The sequence below is a fragment of the Artemia sp. Qi Xiang Cuo genome, chromosome 1 (assembly GCF_049724085.1).
Source record: "Artemia sp. Qi Xiang Cuo chromosome 1, ASM4972408v1, whole genome shotgun sequence".
Classification (NCBI taxonomy): domain Eukaryota; kingdom Metazoa; phylum Arthropoda; class Branchiopoda; order Anostraca; family Artemiidae; genus Artemia; species Artemia sp. Qi Xiang Cuo.
Genome location: NC_142794.1, coordinates 100,199,180 through 100,225,311, shown reverse-complemented (window position 1 = coordinate 100,225,311; position 26,132 = coordinate 100,199,180). Strand labels below are relative to the sequence as shown.

Sequence of the window (26,132 nt, the reverse complement as noted above, 5' to 3'; positions counted from 1 at the left end):
TGGATCCTGGCCTAAATTGAGAATTTTTTTTAATGCATCAGATTGCACTAACTACCAATAACAGTTACAACGAAACCTGATTGTGTGAATTGGTCAAATAGGAATTTACACAACCATTATCCAAGGAGGGGTAGGGGGGGGGGTAGGGGGTTTTATTCCCCCCAGAAATGTTTAGCCGACTCGTAAAAACGTAACAAAAATGTATATAAAGAAATTTTTGATACGTTTTTAAAAGTCCCCCCCCCCCAAATAAAAATCCTGGATACAGTCCTGCATTTATCTCATAAAAAATTGGGAATGTCGTCAACTAGGAATTAATGAAAAACCTCCATAGGTATTAATGCATTTTATGGTGACAGTGGGCACCAAACTAAAGACAAAGAGAAACTTGAAAATCAGAGAAACAAGGAGAAAAGGCGAAAAATCAGTAAAATAAAGCTAAAAATATACGACAATAAACACCTTAGAAAAATATAGCTTTTTTTGAAGGTTTAGTTGTCTTTGGAAAGCTACATATTGCTAATGTGTGAATGTTCACGGACAAAAAGCGTTGTCAAATTAAACTATTTAGTTTTACTTATGCTTTTTACAGTTAAAGGTAACAGAACACAACTTTGAATCTACCAGAAGAAAAAGCTACATATTGTTAATGTGTGAATGTTCACGGACAAAGAGCGTTGTCAAATTCAACTATTTAGTTTTACTTATGTTTCTTACATTTAAAGGTAGCAGCACATAATTTTGAATCTACCAGAAGAAAAAGCTACATATTGTTAATGTGTGAATGTTTACGGACAAAAAACGTTATCAAATTCAACTATTTAGTTTTACTTATGTTTTTTACAATTAAAGGTAGCAGATCATTTTGAATCTACCAGAAGAAAAATCTTAGAAAATTGTGGTTTTCAGGTATGGACCTAAGAGGGGTTCAGGGAAGAGGGAAGGGTAATGCTTGTATTTTGATGTCTTTAGTAATTTAAAGTAATCGTTTCGCGGGAAATTCTTATCCTTTTTTCCCTCCAAAATCAAGGATGAAGCTCTTTCCACCTATGGAAAGGAAAATGATACAATTCAGAGTTGACATAACTAAATCTGATCATTCGGGGATTAGTGTAATTTCATATTGTATTTTTCAAGCACAGATCATTTTAATCACTTACTACTATATCCCTGTATTTCGCACTGCGACCTGCAGTAAACTAATAATAATCACAATAATAAACATCCGAGCACAATTTTATTACATTTATAACTAGATATAAACTTTTTTAAGAAAAAGAAGAGAAATTAGTATCAGAAAGCAAAACATAAAAGCCAAACAAAACGTATATAATCTGCAACTAACTGCATCAAGCCATATATTAATTAACGGCCAAGAGTACGTGGTGGAGTTCCTAATAGACTCGGGCGCTGACTCAAGGAAGAATGCTAATTTTTAAACTACTGCGTTATTATAGAAACTGCAGACGAAACTGCAATACTTGAGACGGCGGCGAATTTCTTATGATCCGCCGACCCATAGGAAATTCTCGAGCGATATATTTTGAGAAAGATGTACCACAAGAAAAGTGAAAGTCACAATGTTGAACGTAGAAATTATTCGCGATATTATTCAGCGCGTAAGGTTCATTTGAAACAAACAAGCAAGTATGACTTCAATTGAACTTATGGGAGAGTCTTGGGACTGATTATTTTCTAATAAATCCATTTACAAAGTCACGTATTTACTACTAAAGTTTCTTTTAGAGAACGATCTAAGCTTGCTTAGAAAAAGCTTAAAAACTTTCGCTATATTTGCATTTTTAGATACATTTTTCAATATTTAAAAAAATGCAAAGAAAACAATACAATTCGCGGTTAAAGTCATATCACAGCTAATTAGACGACAGGAGAATTGTCGCCTTACATGGAAAGACTAAAAAAAAAAAATAATATATGGCATACTTACACATGGAATAGGAACCTTGAAAAGGCCGAATTAGAAGAAAATTGCGGCCTTAAATAGAAGGTGTTAAAACCGTATGACTGCAAAAAAATAATATACCGAAAACTTACACAGGGAATATGAACCTTAAAAAGGCCGAATTAGAAGAAAATTGCGGCCTTAAATAGAAGGTGTTAAAACCGTATGACTGCAAAAAAAAAAAAATAATATACCGAAAACTTACACAGGGAATATGAACCTTAAGAAGGCCAAATTAGAAGCAAATTGCGGCCTTAAACAGAAGTGTTAAAACCGTATGACTGCAAAAAAAAAAAAAAAAAAAAAAAAAAAAAAAAAAAAAAAAAAACTACCGAAAACTTACACAGGGAATTTGAACCTTAAGATGGCCGAATAACAGGAAAACTACCAGCTTACGTAGAACCATTAAAACCGTACGACAGCAAAAAAAAAAAAAAAAAAAAAAAAAAAAAAAAAAAAAAAAAAAAAACGAAAACTTACCCAGGGAATGTGAACCTTAAGAAGGCCTTATTAGATGATACCCAATCTTTTGGCCGTATCACCTATTCAGCTTTTATAATTGGCAAGTCATTGTGTTAACATTGTTCCTTTAATACTTTTAATACTTTAAGGGCAAGGGACACTTTAACTTCATTGGTCTTTAGAGTCACCCAAAGCTAAGAGCCCCCAATTATACTTTAAACCTAAAAACCTATTTTATGCTGACTTTTCATAATTCCATTAAGAATTGAAAATCACGATATATTTCTAGATAGATGTATCATCAAGAACTCAGAAGTCACAAAGCAAAAACACTAATATTTTTGACAAGTATTTTGCGCCTAAGACAACCACTTAGAGCCTAATTTATAGTCTACTTTGCGGACTAGGTTTTTGGACTTACTTTATGGACTGCCAGAATTCCTGGGAAGGCCCCCACAAGCCCTCTGTAATCATGCATGAGATTATCAATAATTTCCCAGTCATTCTTTGGCTGCTCAGCGTAAAGGTGTCCTATTTCTTCGTATGTTTCACCAGTTCTTCGGATTGCAGTACGGAGTTGTCTCGATTCTGAAAATGGAACCCAAAACTATACAAGAAAACAAAATAGAATATACTACTCGAAATACAGGCACCCGAAAATATATTCCTCGAGATGCCAAATCAATGCTATCCTATAAATTCGAAAAAAGATAGTAGATGCATTCTGCAAAATACTACGGCTACGTGGTGTCCATCGTCGTAATATTTAAAGTTCTTTATTTAATGTAGCAACCCTTTACATTGCTCTTTATCCTTCTTCTTTTTGACATTTGAAATTTGTGATTTTTCATCAATTTGTGTTTGTGACTTCAAATATGGTAAATATTCACTTGAATATCTATTTTTGCTATAACAGTACTAAACATTCAAAATTACCAACCAAGGCCATATCCAGGGGGGAGGGGTTTAAGGGGTTTGAACCCTTTCCAAAATGTTTGTCCAAATTATAAAAAAGTAAGAAAAATGAATATAAAAACATTTTTAATGCATTTTTTGTAACCCCCCCCCCAAAAAAAAATCCTGGATACGGTTCGGTTAATGACACTAGGTAAAAAAATAATTAAATGAGCACCCAAACTGTAATAAGGTCCAAGATTAGGATGGGAAAAAGTAATGAGAACAAATCTGAAAAAAACAGGCATCCCATGAGTGGGAGTAAATAGTTAAGTTCTGAACAGCAGGATAGAGGAGCGTGCGCAGTTTTGTTGGTCGCGAGAGGCTTGACATTGGTTTAGGTTGTACAGCAGTATTATAAATAAGTGATATGTCCAGAACCTCGGGACAAAGCTTAACCAAACACTTAACCATCGCTCTTTCAAAGAGATCCAATTAACTTTTCTAATATTACACGAGTTTTATGTGTCCAAAAACCCACAAGAACAATAACATTATAATTTTTTGTTAAGAAAACCGTGATCATGTTATTTTTTTTATTGCGTTTATACGCCTCTTTCTTCGTTTCCAGTGGATTCTGTGTATTTTTGTGCTATGGAGAAATCTGGAATTTGAAGCACTTGATTACTTTAGTGCTAAGAAGAGAAATTGATTTCCTTTGATCATTATATCGACATAGAAATTAAAACATTTTTCCATAACTTTTTGAACTGAGTGTCGTATTGTTTTTTATTTTTCATTTCATATCGACCTTATTATAGTTAAATAAATAAATAAGATCAGATAATTTTCTGATTCTGATCTTGTTCAACTTACTATGCTTCATTAAGGGAATAAAAGGAGGTAGGACCAACGCTTTTTTTTTATTTTTATATCAGCAGGTCTTAGACAAGAACTAATTTAAAGTCCAACATATGTGAGAGCCAGATTATGTTGTCTTCGTTTGCTGCACCTTTTTAACGATTTTCCTTTTCAATACCCCTTTTACCTACTTTCTTGAAACTGGCGTGTGGGCTCCATTATCTAAAAAAAAAAAAAAAAAAAAAAAAAAAAAAAAAAAAAAAAAAAAAAAAAAGTTTCATCAGTTAGTATTAATATGTTCCTAACTAATACTTAGTCATTGATATCTTGTGCCAGATTAGTTATATAGTAGGAAAAGGAGCTGTTTCAAGCATCTTCCTTTTCTAGTTTCGAGATATTATTCATTAAATCTCCATTCCGATTGATTCACACTTCAAAGCTCAACTCATCGAATTACCCACATAATGCATTATTGGTGTTCTAGTCATCCGTAATTTAGATTTCATTCACATGTGTGACTAAAATGTTTCCCAGCCTTTATACGTTCAAATCACACTTCTTTCCCTGAAAATTTACTGTAATAACAATAGGTTACAAAAATAATTTTTGTAATAGGTAAGATTAAAAAATTATTTTTCATTCTAAAAAACAAAAATATAAGAATTCTTGAATCAACACCCCCCCCCCCCAAACAAAGATGGGCGAATTGAAAAGAAAATTGCATTCTTCTCCCATGTAGATGGCTCCAACAAAAACTTAATTACATTTATTTAGTTTTTTATTACCAAATATCAAAATAAAATTTAAATCAGGTAATCCCCCCCCACCTTTGTTGACGGACTATCAGGGAGGAACCGGTAAAAACCGTTTAAATCACGACTATTATTCCCGACTTCTTAGCATAAGGAGAGGATTTTATCTTATGACGATTAGCCTCAAGTTCATACTTGATCCAATTGACAACGCCATGGAACTAACTAATATAATTCAGACAACTGAATGGTGGAAAAGCTGAGTCAAGAACAATGAAGGCTTTCATAACTATGCGAATCAAGCTCATAAGCCAATTTTCTGCTCGCTTTTTTAGAGACCTTTCCACGAGTAAAAGTTGCCATTAACAGCTTTAGCGAGGGCGATTAGTAGGGAATACATACTAGATCCTACATTACTAGGAAAGTTTTACCAATTGGAAAAAGCAATTGTCATAGGTCACGCATAAGATAAATAGGAGGGACTAGGCCTTTTCTATTCTTCTTTGGTCTCCTTATCAATATTCCCTTATATACCCCCTCCTTCGCAGAGGCGTTCTAGTCACCCTCAGGGAAATATAGGAAAAACTTCTAGCGTTTCGCCAACAATGCGATACATAGTCCCCGAGTCCAATTACTTTTCCTTAGTAACTTTTCCACCCTTTAAACTCACGTCTTTCGTTCTGCTTCAATAAAAATTCATCTTCTTTCAACAATAGAATTTTAAACTAAAAGATGTAGAAGGAATTTCGTCCCGTACAATGTTATATGTTAAATAAATGAATCCCCTGCCTCCACTGTCTTTTCATCTTACAATTATTCACTGTTCATTTCGCAATTCTCAGCTTTCTCTTCATAGTGCCCCTTTATTTTCTTTAAAAAACACTAAATTATGTTTTACATCTTTTAGTAGCAAGATTTAAAGTCGTCTTTGCGTTTCTAATTAGTTTAATCCTTTTTAGTCATATGGGATATAACTATTTTTGACATTTCTAACAGTTTTTACTTACCTCTTAGACATTATTTTTTTTCCTGACAAGACCTATTATACGAGTATTTACTTTTTTTGGTTTATTGACTCAAAAGTGTGAATTCGGGCCATTTGGGCTTATGAAATGCATTTTGATTAGAAGAAAGTGCACATTCATATCCTTCTGAACCAATAGCCATTCCGAAGCTGAACGCATATTGCCTCAATACTAAGACGAATAAGAAAAAGAGAACAGCGTTCTACTTTAGTTTTATCAGTGCTATTCTTCTTATTCCCAGTATTACTCCAAAATGGAGGATCCCTATTATCATTATTTGGAGACTAAGGCCAACCACTACAGACTTAAGAACCTCCGACCATGGTACCTCTATCAGTGTTCTCTCTGGATTCTCTCTTGGCGCTCCGAAAGACGGACGAGGATTTGATATATGTTCCCCAGAGAAAATACCTACGGATTGTTTTGGGTTCCCGACTGACTGACCGTATCTCAACCAATAAATTGTACGAAATATGTGGGTCAAACCCGCTTTCTAGGGATATAATAAGAGAAAGGTTGACATGGATAGGATACGTTCTGTGGATGAAGGATGCAAGATTGCCCAAGATCATCCTTGTCAGGCAACCGTCTAGGGCCAAACGAAAAGCAGGTCGCCCCCGAATGGGGTGGTAGGATGTCGTAACGAAAAGTTTAAGGGAAATGGGAACATAGTAGGGTGTAAAGAAGGAGGCTTTGAATAGATTGGGATGGAAGAAAAGCGTCCGTAGCTGTGTTATCCTCAGGCGGCTTTGTGCTGCAGTGAGCTGTTAGTAGTAATATTAATAGGAAGTTGGCTGCACTTGACAGCAACAATAATTGTTTCGGAATCACAGCAAATCTTTTCAATGATTGAGAATTTAGCACATCCCAGATTCGGGTCATTCAAGCAGTAATGGGCCTTTAGGTAATTCACCTGTAACCTTAGTCAAGAAAATACCACTTTCATTGAAGGTGGTTTTGAACAGGAGTTGAAGAGGAAATTTCCATTTGGCTTTAATCTCAGAGGAATGTTTAATTTCTCTTCCGATAATCTTTCATAAAATACACTTCTAAAGGTTTTAAAGAGATAACTGCAACATTAATTCCCCCTTCTGGTAGTGTACTGTAGAATACCTATGCTTAGGCTGAGCGGTACTGTATACCCCCCCCCCCCCCGATTATAATAATCCACCTTTTGACGGGCTTCAGTAGAGGTAATACAACTTCAACCTTTGTCTAGAACACAAATAGGTCAATCAGCTTGGTTTTGATTCCCTTTAGATTCCCACCATCACTCAGGGCATCGCTTTCATAACATTAATGGAGGAGAATGTTTCTACAATCATTTTAATTCTCACTATTTTAACTTCACTTTTTTTTCAACATTGTTTTGAATGTTTCCGTTCGAAAAGGGGAGGATTATCTTTAAATTACAAGTTCATTCCTTTGAAAGAAAGAATAAAATGGAGAACAAGATTCATGGCTTGAGGCAAAATTTATTTCTAAAAAAGAAAACCTTTGATCTCCGTGACTAGCCAAGCAAAAACAAAGTAAACATTGACAAATACGACAAGCAAACAACTTCAAAGAAAAACAAGACGTTTTACAAAAGTGAAATAACCCATACATAAAGTTACCAAAAGAACCTAAAATGAATAGACGAATACAATTTCCCAAAACAAGGAAAAAATATTGAACAGAAAACCAGCAGACGGAAAAAATAACAGAAAAACAACAACGCAATGATAGCTCAATATCGCCACTTCAGAGATTCATTGTATTCCTATAGTTTTTTTTGTTCCCATAAATGCATTAGCCTACAATTCAATAAGGCTATAAAATTATAATTTGAGTTAATAAAAACAAAATTATAGCCAAAACCATTTTTTGGCTTTTGGGAAATACGTCACAGACTATCAATGAACGTTGTACCCAACTGCTGGTCTTCATGTCACGAGAGCTACACCAATCCTAAAATGGTGTACAAAGTTATCTCTGTGGGTGCTTGATTTTGAATCTAAAAACTATGATAAGTAAATTTGAACAGGAGTTGAAGGAGTTAGTACTCTTTTGGAGTAAAACTTCCAATTGACAAAAGAAAACTTGTTTATTAGGAGAAATACAGTATTATTTCTAGAATAACAAGAAAAGTGTAACTAGTGCAGTATCAGATGACCAAAGTCATGATTGAGCACAAATTCTGTGCTGTGTGCGAGTCGGAGGGCTTGAAGATCTCCCTCTACCCGGTCCGCACAGATGGATAATTTCCCTCTGAACAAATAGAAGGACCATTCCTTGTTTTTCGCAGGCATATTACACTCAGCAGGCCACTGAAAGAAAGGGTATCCAACTCCAACACAGCAAAATACTTTTTAACTACAATCTATGAAGAACTTTGCAATGAACCAACGTCCATTGACGTAGAATGCTGGGTGAACTGAAGCCATTTTGGTAGCTGCCCCGCTCGTCAGCACAGAAGGGCGAGCCCTCGCCGACTGATCAACTTCCATTGTAGCCTCACTCTCGCATTTTCAGACGTCAGTCAAGTCAGACTTGAGGAATGAATTCTCTGAATCTCCAATACTTTTCCCCGGATGGACGCTATGACACCTGCACGAGACGTTCTTTACAGATTTTTTAAATCTGCGGGCTTGCAGGAAATTCAATAAATCTTTGCTGACGTTTTCCACAGCCTCTTACAGAGTATTCTAGCCAAGAATTGGGTGGTCCCAAAAGACTATGGAGCGTGATTGACTCTGCTCAATGCAGTTTATTGTGGATAGTCCATTTTGTAAAAATCGAGTATTTTCCTCCATACTCATTTCAGCGGAGCGAAAAAGCAACATCAAGTGGCTGGAGCTCAAAGAGCGGTTGCATGAATTTGACTGCTCCAAAAAAAACTACTAAAAACCTACATTTAAAAATAAAAACAATCAATAAAAATTAAATTAAAATATTATTTCAAACATTTCTTATTGAAATGTTTTGGAGATCTTATTGAAAATTAATCTATGTCACAAGTACTAAAATAACACTGGACCAGAGGAAATACTCTTCTTCAACACAAAGAATCTGCGAGGACATAACTTTAAGCTAAAACAAAACACTTTCAATAAAGAAGTCGAGAGGTGGGCCTTCTCAAAACGAGTAGTCCAGGAATGGAATAACCTCCCCCAAGAAGTGGCTATGGCTGACTCTACCAACTGTTTCAAGAATAGTATTGACAAGTTTTTTTAGTGAAAGTAAATTTTTATAGTAGCGAAAGCCTTTTTAATGCAGTATATAATTATTATTTCTTTAATTCATTATAAAACTTTTAAAATTTTCTTCCTTATCTTAAAAACTTTGAAAAATATCAATAATCTTTTTCCTTCCTTTTTCTTTTACTCCATAAAGACCAGCATAAATTCCCTACTATAAACAGGTCGTATTTTCCAAATTTCCCTTATATTTAATTTTATAATGCTGTTTCTATTCCACTGATTCCTAATTGAGTTCTCTCCAAAGAAGAAACAGAAGTAGCCCTGAAAGAATTAGGAAACGGTCCTCAATATACAGAGTATTAAAAAGTTAGCAGAACTGAAGAGTTTGGAAACGCCTTATGGATAAGTATGGCATTTTGGCCTTAAGGTGGGTCAGTCCGATTCGTTAGAAATTATCCAGAAGAGAGCCCTTAGAGCTATTTACAGACGGAGCAGAGTGTCATACATTCTCCTCCTAAATCAATTCCACCTCCCAGCCTTGGCAGCCCGGCGTTTTATTCCTTGCATTAAATTCAGGAATAATCTACGTCTCAACCCACGTTTTCAATATCTGTTCTAAGTCCCTTATTGCCCACCAAATCCCCGTTTACCTCAATCAAAAGAACAAAAAAACTCCGGTTCTAAATCCTATCAATACAAGAACTGAGCGTTATAGAAAGAGCTTTATACCAGGATTTTCTGAAATCCAAAATAAATGAAAATTGTACTCTTATCTTATACTGTGTCTGTTTGTTAGCGTTTTTAAGTGACAGGCCAGTCGGGATCATCGTTTTATGTTTTATATTGTACCTGTAAAAAAAACAACAAAAAATCGGCAGTTTAATGCTGTGAAAGTTCGTTCATTTATTCATTTACCTTCCAGTGCTCAACAGATTCACGACGGTTTCCTAAAATTCTGAACATCAGAGCAAACATTAATTACATACAAATTTTAACAAATGGCCAGTACCAAACATTGAAATCCAGACTGTAGAAAGACATAGGTAACTTTGAGTAAATGTATAAACTTATCTTACTAAAAGAAAATATCAGCGGAAAACATTGAACCCTGCTACCATCTTAAATACAGGGGCGTAATTTGCTATTGCGCAGGGGGAACAACTGTCCCCTATACCCAGTTTGCCCCCCAGCTGAAATTTAGCGTCTTAAAAAGTCATGTCAAAACTAACATAGGCCTACATAATTCAAGCTACCACAGAAACAGATCATTTTTTTAGTATACCTTTGCCTTTATGGTACTGTATAACTCACTTTTCCCTTGACTTGAGAAAAACAGCCCCCCCCCCCGATCACACAGCATTTTGACGAAATCATGCCACTGCTTGAATCAACTGAATTATACATTAGGATTTCAACTGAATTATACATTAGGATTTCAACTGAATGATACATTAGGATTTCAACTGAAAACCTAACTATTCGGCTCTTCATCTAAAAAAAAAAAAAAAAAAAAACTAAAATTCCTATTTTAGTTTATGCCTTTAAAAAAGAGGTAAACTACTTTTAAGAATTTTTCACAATTTTGGGCTGCTCAGATTCTCCTGCAAATCACAAGCAAATATTTCGTCTAATCGTGATTACAAGAATTACCAGCTGATTCAGACGGCATCTACAAATCTACCGCATCCGCAACACCATCTACAAACGATCAAACAGTTCGTGGTAACGAACTGTAAGGAGTGATTCGGCTCAATGGTAACCGAAAATCTAAAAACCGGAATTTTATCAATATATAGATTAAAATAATTAGCTTACTATGTTAATCCCAAATGTAGGCTATAAGATTTATCACGTTTAGTTTTACCCATCAAAAGTTACGAGACTCAGAAAATTTGCCCGATTTTTGAAATAGGGGGGAAATACCCCCTAAAGTTAAAGGAATCTTAATGACACCATCATATTCAGCGTACCAGAGAACCCTACTGTAGAAGTTTCAAGCTCCTATTTGCAAAAATGTGGAATTTTGCTAATTTTGCCAGATATCAGATCACGGATGCGTGTTTATTTTTTTTCCCAGGGGCGATCGTATCGAAATAAGGGTCCTAGAAGATCGGGAGAGAGTGCACTCAAACGGAAATTAAAAGTTCTAGTGCCCTTTTTAACGACCAAAAATATTGGAGGGCAACTGGGCCCCCTCCCACGCCCATTTTCTCCCAAAATTATCTGATAAAAATTTTCAGATAGCCATTTTGTTCAGTTTAGTTGAAAGATCAAATAATTATGTCTTTAGGTGTAAAATGACCCCCCACCGTCCGTGGGGAGAGGCCTGGAAGTTATGAAATTCGCCCGTTCGTTTACGCATAGTATTTGCTATTGGGCAGTATAAACAAACATTTTTATTGGGGGAGGGGAGTGTGCTTGGGGTGGATTTCCATAGGAAGAATCTTCCTTGGGGAGGGAAATTTCTGGGGGTCGAATATTCCAGGGGAAATGTTACGCTCGGGGAATTTGACAGAATTACTATACGAATTTTTTTTTTAATTGACTTATATTCACTTTGCCATATTTTGCATGTGGAGATGTTCCAGGGGAATTATCAAGGGGCTTTTTTCTGTACGTTTTGACTCCCAGGAAATAATTTCCACAGAAGGGGGCATTTATGGAGTGATCGAGAAGCCGATTAGAGATTAAAGCCTTATTCAAATAAACGAATGCTAAGGAAAATTTTCTTTAGGATCATTCCAGCTACCTAATAAGGCAATGCCCAGCGAGAGTAGAATGTGTTGAAATGTGATGTATTAAAAAGAAAAATGGTGTTATGTTTTTCAATTTTTTATTTATTTATGTAGATGTAGTGACAAGTTTTTTAAGGTGTTTTAAGAAAAGTGAAAGTATTTTAAAGTACAAAAATGTATATACATTGTAAATTTGTATTTTAATGTTATATGTTATAGGCCTAATAAATGGGAGCAGCCCCTTACCGCCGTGGGTACCTAGAATGAGATTTTTGAATTTATTGCATGGTAAATTAATGGATGGATAATCGTATGAATGGGGGAATTGTAAAAAAAAGGTAGATAAAATTTACTTGGAATGTCGAGTAAGAGGTAAGATAGATAGGTAGTAAAGTGAAGGAAATAATAGTAAAATATTGATGAATTAGATTACAAATAAGCAGGGAGTCTTAGATAAAAAAAAGGATTGATTTTATTTTATTTTCAGGAGTACGAAAAGGAAACAAAAAACAGGTTTGATTCTATCCATCACATGAAGTATCAGCAACACATCATTAAGAAAACAAAAAAGAAGAGGAAACGCGGAAAGGAGGACCAAATACCGCAGGATAAAAGAAAGAAAAGAAGAAGAATTTAAAATAAGCATTAGAAAAGGATTTTGTGTATTATATTATAGTCGATTTTCAAATAAAAAAAGAGAAATTTTCAGGCTGAAGCATCCACAAGCAATTTTACAGGGAGGAGGGATTCTCAGCGAGGATGAATCTGTCTGGAGAGAATTTGACGGGGTGGGGTGCACTTTACGTTGGATGAAATTTCCACGTAGGAGTTTTCCGTGAGGGGTAGGGGTATATTCCATAGAGGGTGTGCCACATTTACCGGCAATATTTGAAAAATGAACAGAAATTATTCCGTATATGAAGGGTTGCCCCCTCCTCAATACCTTGCTCTTTACGCCAAAGTTTGACTGTTCGTCCCAATTTTCCAAGAGCGTCTACTAAAACAAGGGGGCCGTTTAATTAGAATAGGAAGCTTTTTAAAAGCGCTAACAGCTTTAGCGTAAAGAGCAAGATAGGAGAAGTGAGCAGTCTTTCAATTAAGGAATAAATCTGCAAAGATTAATATGCAAATTTGGTTTTAATTTTTCATGTACGGTGAGCCAAATTTGAACCTGCATTAGCTGAAAAACGTTCAGAATGAAATTTAAAAAACCAGGTTCTTTAACTGAAAGTAAGGAGCGACATCAAAAATTAAAACGAACAGAAATTATTCCGTATATGAAGGGGGCTATCCTCTCCTCGATGCCTCGCTCTTTACGCAAAAGTTTATCTTGTTTTAAAAGGAAGAGCTGTAGCAAAGAGTCAAACTTTAGCGTAAAGAGAGAGGCGTTGAGGAGGGGACAGCCCCCGTCAATACAGAATTGTTCGTTTTAAGTTTTAAAGTCGCTCCTTACTTTTAGTTAAAAACCCTTTTTTTTTAAATTTAATATACGAACAAGTCCAGTCGAGCAGTTCCACTGTTATCAAAAAAAGAGCGCTGATTATTCGTTACTGATTATATCTAGTAACGAACTAATTTTTGTTAATTTATGACTAAGCCATAACAATACATTTTCAGAAAAAAAATTATATCTAGTAACGAACTGATTTTTGTTAATTTATGACTAAGCCATAACAATACATTTTCAGAAAAAAACAATTGAGATATACCCGAATCTTCGGGGGTCAACGAATCTTAGAAAACACATGCATCAGGCCGTGGGAAAAGTGTACCAAGCGTTGTGAGAACTGTGCCGAGCGTGGCGGTACTGCGCGGCACACGTGGTACTCGCATATATATACCATGTCGGGGAAAGGGGGAAACCCTTCGGATATACGAAAGCATAATGTTTATGTGGTGCATAACCAACACGTACATTTCGTCAACGCTACATGGACAATCGATCATTTGTTATAAATGCTGTCAAGACAACAATGGCAGGATATAACAATAAAACAACAAAAAAGAAAGAGAAACAAAAAGTTTTAGTTGTTGATTTCTGTTAATTAATTCTCGCGTTGTTACCGACGCATTCTTTATTTTCTGTTATTCAAATTGCATCAAGTTTCTTTTACATTTTTTTTCACATGTTTTTTTTTTAATTCTATTCATGGTTCATTAAAGACACCTGGGGGTGAGGGAGTCTTTGCCAAAATAGATATATTTTCATACTGGGGCAAAATTGCTTACTCTTTCTCTTATTGTAAAATATATTCCCCAAAATGAACTTGAGGAGGGCATAAATCCTCCAATGACTGGAACAACTTTCTCTCTCTCTCTCTCTCTCTCTCGATTTCCAACAAATACTGTACACTAAGGGACCTTAATTAGGATACTCAAGTCACTCGGTTTTAAGTATTTGCATAATCTAATTGGCCCCAAATTGGCCCAAGTTCGTCTCATGGGACCAAGTTCTTGGTTTGAACAAACTATTGACCGAGTGCCTAAAATTGATTGGTTTCTCCAGAGTTATAACGCAAAAAAATACTTTAACAAAATGATAACTTTGGTAAAAGAAGAAAGAAAAAAGATAGGTTTGTAGACAAGGCCGCATCCAGGGGTGAGGGTTTGAACTCCCCCCCCCCGAAATGTTTGTCCGGCTCGTAAAAACGTAACATAAATGCATGTAACCAAATTTTGTATGCGTTTTTTGTGCCCCTCCCCCCGACAAAATGCTTTCCTAAAAAGACCGTGTGAATAAAATTATCAATTTAATATTACAACCCCCTGGTTGTATTATTCATAAGGGTCCCTTTGTATGTTCCACCTTGTTTGCCTTTGTATATCAAACCTGGCTTAATCCAAATTTCTACGTCTTCTAACTCAGGGCTAAGTCCTAAATGTATTCGTTTTCTGCGCTCTTTTCCACATATTATCCCCCCACATATTATTCCACATATTATCGGGGGGCCGTATCCTTCCGATACGGCCCTGTTTGTAGGTGTTTTAACCTGAAAGATTTGTATGTATTATTTAAGCCATAGCTATGAATGAATGTAGGACTTCTAGTTTCTTAACAGGGATCTCAACGATGTCATTCCACCCCGTGGAAAAGACAAAAATGAAAGTATAACTAGTACTACTAAGTATTTTTTTGCGACGCACAAAAATGTGAACAGGCTTTACAAAGAAAAATTCGAGGATAGCTTTGGTTTTGTCTCAAAACAACTGACAATGTCAGAACTTTCTTTAGACTCAAAAACAAATTTTATTTAAATTTTGGGTTTCAAAGACATTTTTTAAATTGTAGGTTTATCAATAGGAACGGATTTATTATTTAGCAAGTTTTTATGTGTATTTGGTAAAAAATTCCACTTCAAATAGTTTTCCAATGAACCATTCTATCTGATCCTCTTTAGTTGATAATGTTTGGTTCATTTGCAACCACAAGTTTGATTTCCTGAACGAGTGCATTTAAATACTTCAAAGCCAATAAAGGGTTTCCAACCTCGAATTTCCTATATACAGGAAACTCGCTCACAATGATCGCTATTTAAATTTTTCTTCAAACTACCTCCATTCTGCGAAAAGAAGCGTGATAGGCGAAAGAGTTTAGAAACTCTAAAACAAAAGACGTTTTATTTTGTAATGCTTACCACACTGAACTTATTAACCAGACTTCAGAAAAAAACACAAGAAAACACAAGGAAAAAACAATAATAACCACCCCCCCCCGTTTTTTAGTTAATTTTTCTTTCTTTCCTTTTTTATGTTTGTCCATTTACTTCAAAAATGTTTCAATTACGAATAAATTTTATTTTTGGCAGTGGTGTGTATAGAGTTCCGTGTTCCCGAAGGAAATTTATAAATAAGCGTATACTTAAAATAAGTTATGTAAAAAAAAAAAACAAAAAAAAAACAGCCATGTGATAGTGGAATCGTTGAATGGATTGGGAAAATTTTTCCTATTTCGATTCGGATTCTTGAAAAATCCCCGAAGGAATTGTCCGATCCCAAACAACTGTTTCATCACAAGTCAAAAAAGCAAAATTAATGTGAAAACTGTGTAAAAAATTAAGAAAAACTATCGCATGCATACGAATTGTCATTTTGGATCGAAGTCAGGTTCATCACATAAACACAAAAATAGGAAGACTGTTACCATTTAAAATTTGGATTTGGTAATCAAAATGATAATATTTGGAAAAGAGCACAGAAAGCGAATACATTTAGGGCTTTTGACTGTCTTATCGGTCACTTAGTTCTACACGAAAGATTATTATAATTAAATTATTATCAACGTGTGAGATTTCCTGAGTGAGAAGAGGGTATGCAATACATGAAAAAAAGAAACTAGAAGCTTCAAAGTATCTTAGGAAGGAATAAGGTATTGGGAAACAGAGTGAACCAATCCTTCAAGCGTTCATCACATAAGGGCTTTACAAGCAGTAGCCACGATATGCCCTTTCTGAGGACAAACCATTACATGTGTGCGCAAACATAATGGCAGCTACTAAAATCAACAAAAGATTAAATAAAGGCTGACAATAGCAATGTTTCTCCTTAACAGGAGAAAATAATTTTTATCTATTCTTGTTCTTTTGTAGAAGAATCATCCCAATGAAAGATGAGAGAACAAGGTATTGTAAATCCTGCCAAATCGCACAGAAAATTTTGCAAAACAAACATATTCTTATGGCTCCGATAATTCATTAATTATACAATAACTGACGCCTGTCCTCTTTGCCAGAAAGGACCTACTTAAGGAGAAAATAAATTGGCTAGCCCTTCTAGAGACATTGTTCAGCAAATAAAAGAAAGCTATATAGGATAAGAAGCCTTTTTTCCTCAAGCCAAAGAAAATGATATTTACTGTAACAGAAAGGATGCTACAAGAATAGGCAAAGTAATAAAAGTGATTGATTTGACAATTGGTGATCCTTCTAAGGAAATGTAGTAACAATAAGAAAACAACCTGGAATCAACGATAAATTATGGCAAATAATAAAATGTATTCTACAAGTAGCCTTCACAGGCATGTCTATTTAGACTCACATCCAGCTGGTTTCGTATTAAATCAGGAGTTAAGCAGGGTTGTGTTCTATCCCCCTTTGTATGGATAATTTTGATGGACTTTGTCTTAAGGGGCACAGGAAAGGCAGTGGGAGATTATGGAGTCAAATGGGGAGGAAAAAGTCTCCTGGACTTAGATTATGCTTACGATTTAAGGACCGTAGAGAAAAGTTTGAGTAAAATGAATGAACTATTAATGGTTTTGCAAGTTCGGGGTACTAGAATAGGTTCGAAAATTATTTTTAAGAAGACTAAGCCACTCAGCCTAGGAACAATTAAAGATGAAAAGGTAACGAAGGGTAATGAATAGATTGATCAGGTGGGCAGCTTCACTTAACTTGGTATTATTATTAGTAAAGGCGGTGGAAGCAGTGAAGATGTTAAAAGTAGAATAGCCAAGGCCCAGGGTGTTTTTTTGCAGTTAAAAACAAGTTTGGAAGAATAGGAAGAAAAGTATGCAAGCCAAGATTAGAGTATTGGAAGCTACGGTGATGACAGTTGTCAAATATGGATGTGAAGCATGGGCGCTCCGAATAGCGGATGAAGATTTGCTAGATGTTTTCCAGAGATTAATAAAAAAAAAAAATGTTTTCAACAAAATAAGTCTTTAAAAAAAAGCAAAGAACTCCATTAAACCATAATGAACAAAAATAGAATTAAATAATTTACCAAGAATACAACTACCACAAATCAGTATCAATAAATAAATAAAGCCCAAAACAAACAGAAATTAAAATTAATAAGAGCCAAACTCAAAACGAGCAGAAATTAATATGAGTAGGTACTAAACCCCAAGCTTTCTAAAAGCCAGAATATAATCTGTACTTTACTGAAAAACATTCAAATGAATTTACTGAAAAAAACTCTGCATTGTCAGTTTAATATACATATGCTGATATTTATTTCTTAAAGTCTTAATTGATTTTTAATTTCTTAAAGTTAGAAAAGCGAAAACATTTAAAAGAATTTTTTTCAGTAAAGTACAATTTATATTCTGGCTTTTAGAAAGCATAAGGTTTTAGAACCCTACTCATATTAATTTCTGTTTGTTTTGGTTTTATTTATTTATTGATACTGATTTGAGATAGTTGTATTCTTGGTAGATTATTTGATTCTATTTTTGTTCATTTTGGTTTAATGGAGTTCTTTACTTTTTTAAAGACTTATTTGGTTGGATTTTTTTTTATAATTAATTTCTGTTCGATTTTATATTGACATAGTCTTTTTAGGGAGAAAGACTGAGCCTCTTCTAAAGTTAAACAACCATCACTTCCATAAAAACCTTAAATACCCCCTGGGCATAGCTTACAACCCTTGCCCCTAATTTCTTGGGATTGTTTCAACCCCAAAGGCCTTGCTATATATTATTTCGACCATCCTGAATTGAATAGCTATATCAAAATTTCAATTAGATACATTTCGGGACAATACGACAAGTGTGTGGAGGGGGGGGAGGTAGCTGCCCTCCGATCATTTTTACTCTTAAAAAGAATACTAGATCATCTGATTACCTATCCAATGAGCCCCCTCCAAAGTTTATATGACCATGCTTTCTATAAGAACCTTATATGTCCCCAGGGCATAACTTACAACCCTTATCCTGAGGGCTGGGGAATTTTTGTTATCCCCAAAAACATAATTTCCAGAGCGTTCTGATACGCTGAACAAAATGGCTATCTCAAAATTTTGATTGGAAGTGTTTGGGGAAATTATGAGCGTGGGGGGAGGGGGGAGGGCATTTGCCCTTGGATCACTTTCTACTAATAAAAAGGGCACTAGTCTTCTGAATTTCCAATACAAGTCTTATATGCCCCAAGGGCATAACTTACGACCCTTTTCCTGAGGGCTATGGAGGGAGGATTGTCATCATGAAAGACATAATTTCCAGACTTTTCAACTACGTTGAATAAAATGGCCATATCAAAATGTTGATCGCAAATGTTTGGAGAAATGATGATCGTGGGGGGATTGTTCGAATATTTTCGACTATTAAAAAGGGCAATATCCCTTTCAATTTCCAATCGAATGAGCCCATTTTGAAATTTTTACGACAACGCTTTCTATAAAAAGATTATATGCCCCCAGAGCAAAGATTACAACCCTTGGCCAGAGGGCTGTGGGGGGAGTGTCATCCTCAAAGACATAATTTCTGGAACTTTTAACTACGTTGAAGAAAATGGCTATCTCAAAACTTTGATTTGATATTTTTGGGGATATGGTGGGCGTGAGAGGGGGGTTAGTTACCCTTGAATCACTTTCGACTATTAAAAAGTAGACTAGCTCTTTCAATTTCCAATCGAAAGAGCCCTTTTTGAAGTTTCTACTACAACGTTTTCAATAACCGATTTATATGCCCCGAGGGCATAATTTATAACCCTTGCCCTGAGGGTTGTGGGGGGGGGGCTTATCCTCAAAGACATAATTTCCAGAACTTTCAACTACGTTGAAAAAATTGCTATCTCAAAATTTTGATTGCATGTGTTAGGGGAAATGGTGGGCGTGAGAGGGGGTTAGTTGTCCTCGAATCATTTTCAACTATTAAAAAGGGCACTAGCCATTTCAATTTCCAATCGAATGAGCCCTTTTTGAAGTTTCTACGACAACGCTTTCTATAAAATCTTATTTGCCCCCAGGGAATAATTTACAACCCTTGGGTACAACCAAAGGGCTGTGGGAGGGGGGGGTGTCATCCTCAAAGACCTAATTTCAAAACTTTGAACAACGTTGAACAAAATGGCGATTTAAAAATTTTGATTGGATGTGTTTGGGGAAAAGGTGGGCATGAGAGGTGGGTTAGTTCCCCTCCAATTACTTTCGACCACTTACTTTCGACATAACTTACAACCTTATCCCTGAGGGATCTGGGAGGAGTGTCATCCTCAAAGACCTAATTTGCAAAAGTTTCAACTACGTTGAACAAAATGGCTATTTCAAAATTTCAATTGGATGTGTTTGGGGAAAAGGTGGGCGTGAGAGGGGGGTTATTTACCCTCAAATACCTTTCGAATATCAAAAAGGGCGCTAGCCCTTTTAATTCTCCAATAGAAGGAGCCCTTTTTTAAGTTTTTACGACAACGCTTTCTATAAAAACCTTATATGCCCGCAGGGCATAACTTACAAACCTTGCCCTGAAGACTGAGGGGGAGTGTCCTGCTCAAAGATATGATTTCCAGAACTTTCAACTGCGTTGAACAAAATGGCTATCTCAAAATTTTGATTGGATGTGTTTGGGGAAATAGTGGATGTGGAAGGGGTGTTTGTTGCCTTCCAATCACTTTCGACTTTTAAAAAGGGCACTCGCCTTTTCAATTACCAGGCAAATAAGCCGTGTCCGAAGTTTATACGAAAACTCTTTCTATAAAAAACGATATATGCCCCCCGGGCATTAGTTACACACCTAGCCCTGAGGGCTATGGGGGGGGGGAGTGTCCTCCTCTAAAACATAATTTCTATCTGGAAATCAACTATATTGAACAAAATGGCTATGTCAAAATTTTGATTAGATGTGTTTGGGGAAATAGTTGGCGTGAAAGGGGTGACAGTTGTCTTCTAATCACTTTCGACTATGAAAATGGGCACTAGCCATTCCACTTTCCAATCGAATGAGCCCTTTTCGAAGTTTCTACGACAACTCCTTCGATGCGAAGTTCCCTGGTCTAAGAAAAAAATAAAATAATTTAATACATCTGCGGATGAAGGATGACAGATTGCCGAAGATGTCGGCCAACCGTCTAGGGCTAAACGGAAAGCAGGTTGTCCTCGTTTGGGGTGGGAGGATCTCATAAAGGAAGATTTAAAGGAAATGGGAACTTCCTGGGAGGGTGTAAAAAGGGAGACTTTGAATAGATTGGGACGGAGGAGGAGCATGTATAGCTGTGTTGGCCTCAGGTGCCTTGGTACTGCAGTGAGTTGTTAGTAGCTGCAATAAGTTATAACAAAGCACCTGGTTCTAGAGTCTGGAACTCGAGAAGCCTCTTTTATCATTAGCAAGGCCGTATCCAAGGGGGGGGGGGGTTAAGGGGTTTGATCCCCCCCCCCACAAAAAAAAAAAGTTCGTCCGAATCGTAAAAAACGTACCATCTACATTTAAGCGTGGCGTTAACATATATGACTGGACTACCACCTTTAGCAATTCCATGCCCAGGCATACAAGTCTAAGAACTGAAGTTTTGTAGAACCGACATGTAAACGCCATTCTATGGTAAACTCGGCAAACTTTGTTTGAAAAAACTAGAAGTTAAGCGGTGAGTCCAGCTCAGGAAGATCAGTTTTATGACCCATGAAATCATGATAACTGTTCCTTATAAGACGAAGCACTCATCTGCCTTAATCGGAACAGTTACCGGGATGACATAATAGTTATTAGTTACCCGAGTTTTTCATAACAGAATAAAAACATGAGTACCGATTGTATCAGGGTGGCTTATTCAAAACCACTCAATACAATATTTTTGGGTCAAGCTAACACTTCATAAAAAAAAACAATTGAATGACATTGTTGCAATGAAGATTGCACGAGGACATGGGAGAAATCCCATTTTAAGAATTTTTAATTTTATTTTAATAATTAAATAATTTTTTATTATTTAAATAAATTTTTAATTTATTTTAATAATGAATTAAAAATTTTAAGAATTTTTTCACCATCACAAGTTTATTACTTTTATAGTACGCTTTAATCCACACTCTTATATTTCATACAGATATGTGCTGTGGTCTAGCAACTTTTATTCGAATTTCAAACGAGTTCAAATTCTTCAGAACAAAGTGATACGACTTATTGGTGGATACGCGGAAAAAGTTAATGACACAGCGGCGTGTTTTGACAAACTCAAAGGGCTTTGTATTTAAAAAGCATGGATATTCTCGTATCTCTGTTGGAATTGTTTCGAGGTACTTTATAGTTTTTAGAGAGTAAATAGATCACTTCATAGTTATAATATCCGCAATACAGATAATCTAGGTACTGGACACAGAAGTTGAGCTACAGCAGGGTTTTCAGTCAGATTTCTAGGTCCTAAGGTTTGGAACTCTCCCAGAGAGCATTCAGGTCAGTGCTTCCACTACCTCGGATTTTCCGACATTATCGGATTTTTGTCCCTCTTGTCAGACATAAAAAAAAATTGTGTCAGACGTCGGAATTTTGTCAGATTTTTAGTAAGAAACGAATATTTGTCTGATTTTTAATTGTTCTAGATTTTCTTTTTTTTACTAGAGAACGGTTTTCAAACTAGCAAAATGGGTGGACCGTTCACTTCGTGAAAAAAAAACAAAAAACATTACTAGTTTAAGAAAAGTGGAACTTTTTAAAATTTGTTGCAGTTTTGTTCCGCAATAAGGAGTTTGAAATACAAGTAGATCTCCTTGATATGGTTGAGTATTGTGATGGGAAAGCGGAAACCCTTTTCAACCTTATTTGCGATGTTCTTCAAGATAAAAAATATACCTACAGAAAACTGGGTTGGATTCTGTGCGGACACGTGTAATACTATGTTTGAGTGTGATAACTTGGTTGTGAGCAGAATCAAAGAAAAATTTCTATCTGTAATATGTGTCAAGTGCAGCAGTCATTCAATTTATTTAGTTGCTTCTTATTCTTGCAAATAATTCCCAAAGCAATTGGAAGATCTGTGTAGCACGGTATATAAACAATTCAGCATGAGTGCTAAATGACGCTCTGAGTTTCAATTGCAACAGAAGTTTACAGACACCCCCGTCCTGAATTTACTTGCCCCATGTCAGACACGTTGGCTGTCTCTTCGGATGTGCGTTGAACGACTATTCCATAATTAGGATGCGCTTAGTAGCTACTTTCAGGGAGAAGTAGCTGAGGATCCAACTCACGGAAATGATAGTGTATCGCAAGCCCTAAGAAATCCACTGCTTGGGATTCAACTTGATTTCCAGCTCTATGTGCTGGAGCTGTTTAGAGATTCTAATCTTCTTTTCCAACGTGAAAAACCTTAAAACTAAAGGTGGAAATACTTCTAAGAAATCTGACCATGAATTTCATAAAGACTAGCTACATTAGATTAACCTCGCCATTGAATCTCGACCCTGACACAGCAAGTGAACACCTTCCAGTCAAATCTGAGCACAAAAGCAGATGAACGTGAAGTGGAAGTCATCTATGAATACACACGTAAGTTATATGTGGAGGCGATGAAGCAAAACAAGCAGCCATTCTCGTTTGAGGACGAACTGTTTACGTTGTGTGAGATCCTTGACCATACAAAAGCTTTGGACATAGATGCAATTGGTCTTCTGCAAAAGATTCTACAGAAATATAGTACACCATCGTGGGATGGAAGAAAAATATTAGAGGAATGGCGGATTTTACTGCTCTTAGGTCTTCCAAATGTGACAGGTGTCTGTGATTTTTGGCGTCCCGTGGGTTCTATAAAAACACAAAATGGTACTCAGAGGTTCTCTAACATAATCAGCATTGTCCAATATCTCCTGACCTTGTCATTTCCGAACGAAGTTGTAGAGCGGTTCTTGTCAACCATGAAAGATGTTAAAACAGATCATAGAAACTCGCTCAAAAGTGTGACCCTTACCTAATTATGCAGGCCAAGTTTGGCATGAAACCAAAGAAATGTGTTCCATTAGAGGTCGATGCCCCCCTTTTAAAATTACTCCTTTTAAAACAACTGTAAAAGCCAACGCGACAGCTGAGAATTGCGTTCTGTGTAGTTAAAAAAGTGCAGATAGAAAAAGAAAAAAACGAAGATGAAAGTTTGTTTTGTATCTGAGGACAAAAAAAACATCTTATATGAATTTATCTTAAATGCGAGGTTAAAAAGAATAAAAGTGACTGTGAAAGTGTGAATAAGGTGTGCATTTTTTTTTTAATAGTAAAGATATATTACCATTGAAGGAGGAGGAGCTATAGGACATATAGCGTAAAAGCTTGTCTTGTGAAAAAAAATATTCCTATGCGACAGAATATTGTCAGATTTTTCGGTTGGAGTCGGAATTTTTTTGGATTTTAGACCAGTGTGGTGTTAGACAAAATATCAGATTTTCTATGGTCGGCTGTCGGAATTTTCCGACTTTTTAAACTGACCGATCTGAAATCTGGTAGGAACAAAGTGGAAGCACTGATTTAGGCGGCGGATTTAAAAGTAAAAAAACAGTTTCTTTTGGGTCTCGGTTCGTAAATGTTTTATCTTTTGCGTTATCTTTATACTTTTCTGCATATTTATTTTTATTTAAATGAGAGGTCACATGTCATAATCTGGTTGTTTTGTTTCCTTTTTGTTTGTTGTTGTTTAATTCGTTTACTAAGAGAGATATTTATGATCATTAGTACCAAGCACTGTTGTGTCTTTCTTTGGACGGCCACTTGATTAAAGGTATGTGTTAAATAATTTCGTAATTAAATTATCTGAACTAACTAAATGCAGCACTAGAGCGTTGCCTTTATAAAAGGCAAATACAAAATTTCACAATTTTGTAGATAGGACATTGAAAACAGCAAGAGAGTTATCTGATACGCTAAATTTGATAGTGTAATTTTCATCAAGATCACTCCCCTTTTTTATGGGCGTTTTTGTTTTTCCCTTAATTAGGCCGATTTTCTCAGACTCGCAAGTTTTGTTGATTAACTTTAAATTTAATATTTTTTTTTATATTCAGAATCCGAGGCAACGCTATAGCGATGCCAATAGTAAAGGACATACGGCTCCAATGTTTTATTATTTAATAATTTTTTCCCAGAGGCACTTCATATGGAAGGGGTCGTCGTATAAACTTCAAAGGGGGCTCATTTGATTGGAAATCGTGGGTTCTAGTGCCCTTTTTAAGAGTCAAAAGTGATTGGATGGCAACTAACAACCCTTCCGGCCACCACTTCCCCAAACACATCCAATCAAAATTTTGAGATAGCAATTTTGATCAACGTAATTGATTTCCAGATAGAAATTATGTTTTTGAGGAGGACACTCCCCAGAGCCCTCAGGGCATGGGTTACAAGTTATTCTCAGGGGGGCTTCTAAGGTTTTTATAGAAAACTTTGTCGTAGAAACTACAAAAAGAGCCCATTCGATTGGAAATTTAAAGGGATATTACCCTTTTTAATATTCGAAAGTGATTAGAGGGCAACTAGCCCCCCTCTACACCCACTTTTTCCCCAAACACATCCAATCAAAATTTTGAGATAACCATTTTGTTCAACGTAGTTGAAAATTCTAGAAATTAGGTCTTTGAGGATGACACCCCCCCCCATATCCCTCAGGGCAAGTGTTTTAAGTTATGCCCTGGGGGCATATAATGTTTTTACAGAAAGCGTTGTCGTAGGAAGTTCAAAAGGAGCTCATTCAATTGGAAATTTAAACGGCCAGTGCCCTTTTTAATAGTCGAAAGTGATTGGAAGGCGATTAACACCCCTTCCACCCCCACCAATTCTCAAAGCACATCCTATCAAAATTTTGAGATAGCCATTTTGTTCAACCTAGTTGAAAGTTCTGGAAATTATGCAGATCAAACTTGCAAGGATTTCAGTATGCGTGATTGGAACCATAGTGAGTCTATATAAAAATTGACACTCCTCTTCGCCCTTGATTCTCCATTTTTTGGCTCTAAAGGATTCAAATTCTATTATTTTTTGAACCGGAATCATGCTACAACTTTGAAGACTTATGAATGGATGATCACACCGAACCCGTTGCCCCTTCTATTTACAATTAAAATAGACACATACAATTAAAATAGGTAGTAAATTTTAGCGTCTGTGCAATTTTCACACATTGTACCCACCAAGCTTATTTTCCAATCCAAATATGTTTGATGTGCTTACTGCCAGATAACTGCTGCGTAAATGGGGCGTCGAGTTTCGAAACCGGTTTCAAAATATTTCACAGATTCAAGAACTATTCTTTCTCCACCACAGTCCAATGAGAATTTGCCTAGCAATGGAGAAATGTAAATACGTTCCTATAATTACTTGAACTTACTTCAGAACGGAAATGCACCAGGACATATCTTTGACCAGGACACTCCCCCCACAGTCTTCAGAGCAAGGGTTGTAAGTTATGCCCTGGGGGACATATATGGTTCTTATGAAAGGAATTCCCAAATGCATAAGAATTCCAAAATTCTTATGGTTCTTTTTCCCGAATACATCCGATAAAAATTTTTAGACGGATATTTTTATAAAAATAGGTCAAAGATCATATAACAAAAACTCCTGTGTTGATACAACC

The 26,132-nt window shown here is 35.9% G+C and overlaps 1 protein-coding gene across 1 annotated transcript in view; it reads right to left on the bottom strand.

Annotated features, from left to right (window-relative positions):
• The window catches only part of SH3PX1 (sorting nexin 33-like protein SH3PX1), a 198,065-nt gene that overhangs the window by 11,479 nt on the left and 160,454 nt on the right, over positions 1–26,132 (bottom strand). Inside the window, exon 11 of the mRNA XM_089092739.1 lies at positions 2,847–3,013. Within this exon, the coding sequence (XP_088948865.1) occupies positions 2,847–3,013 (167 nt within the window). The remainder of the gene's footprint in view (positions 1–2,846; positions 3,014–26,132) is intronic.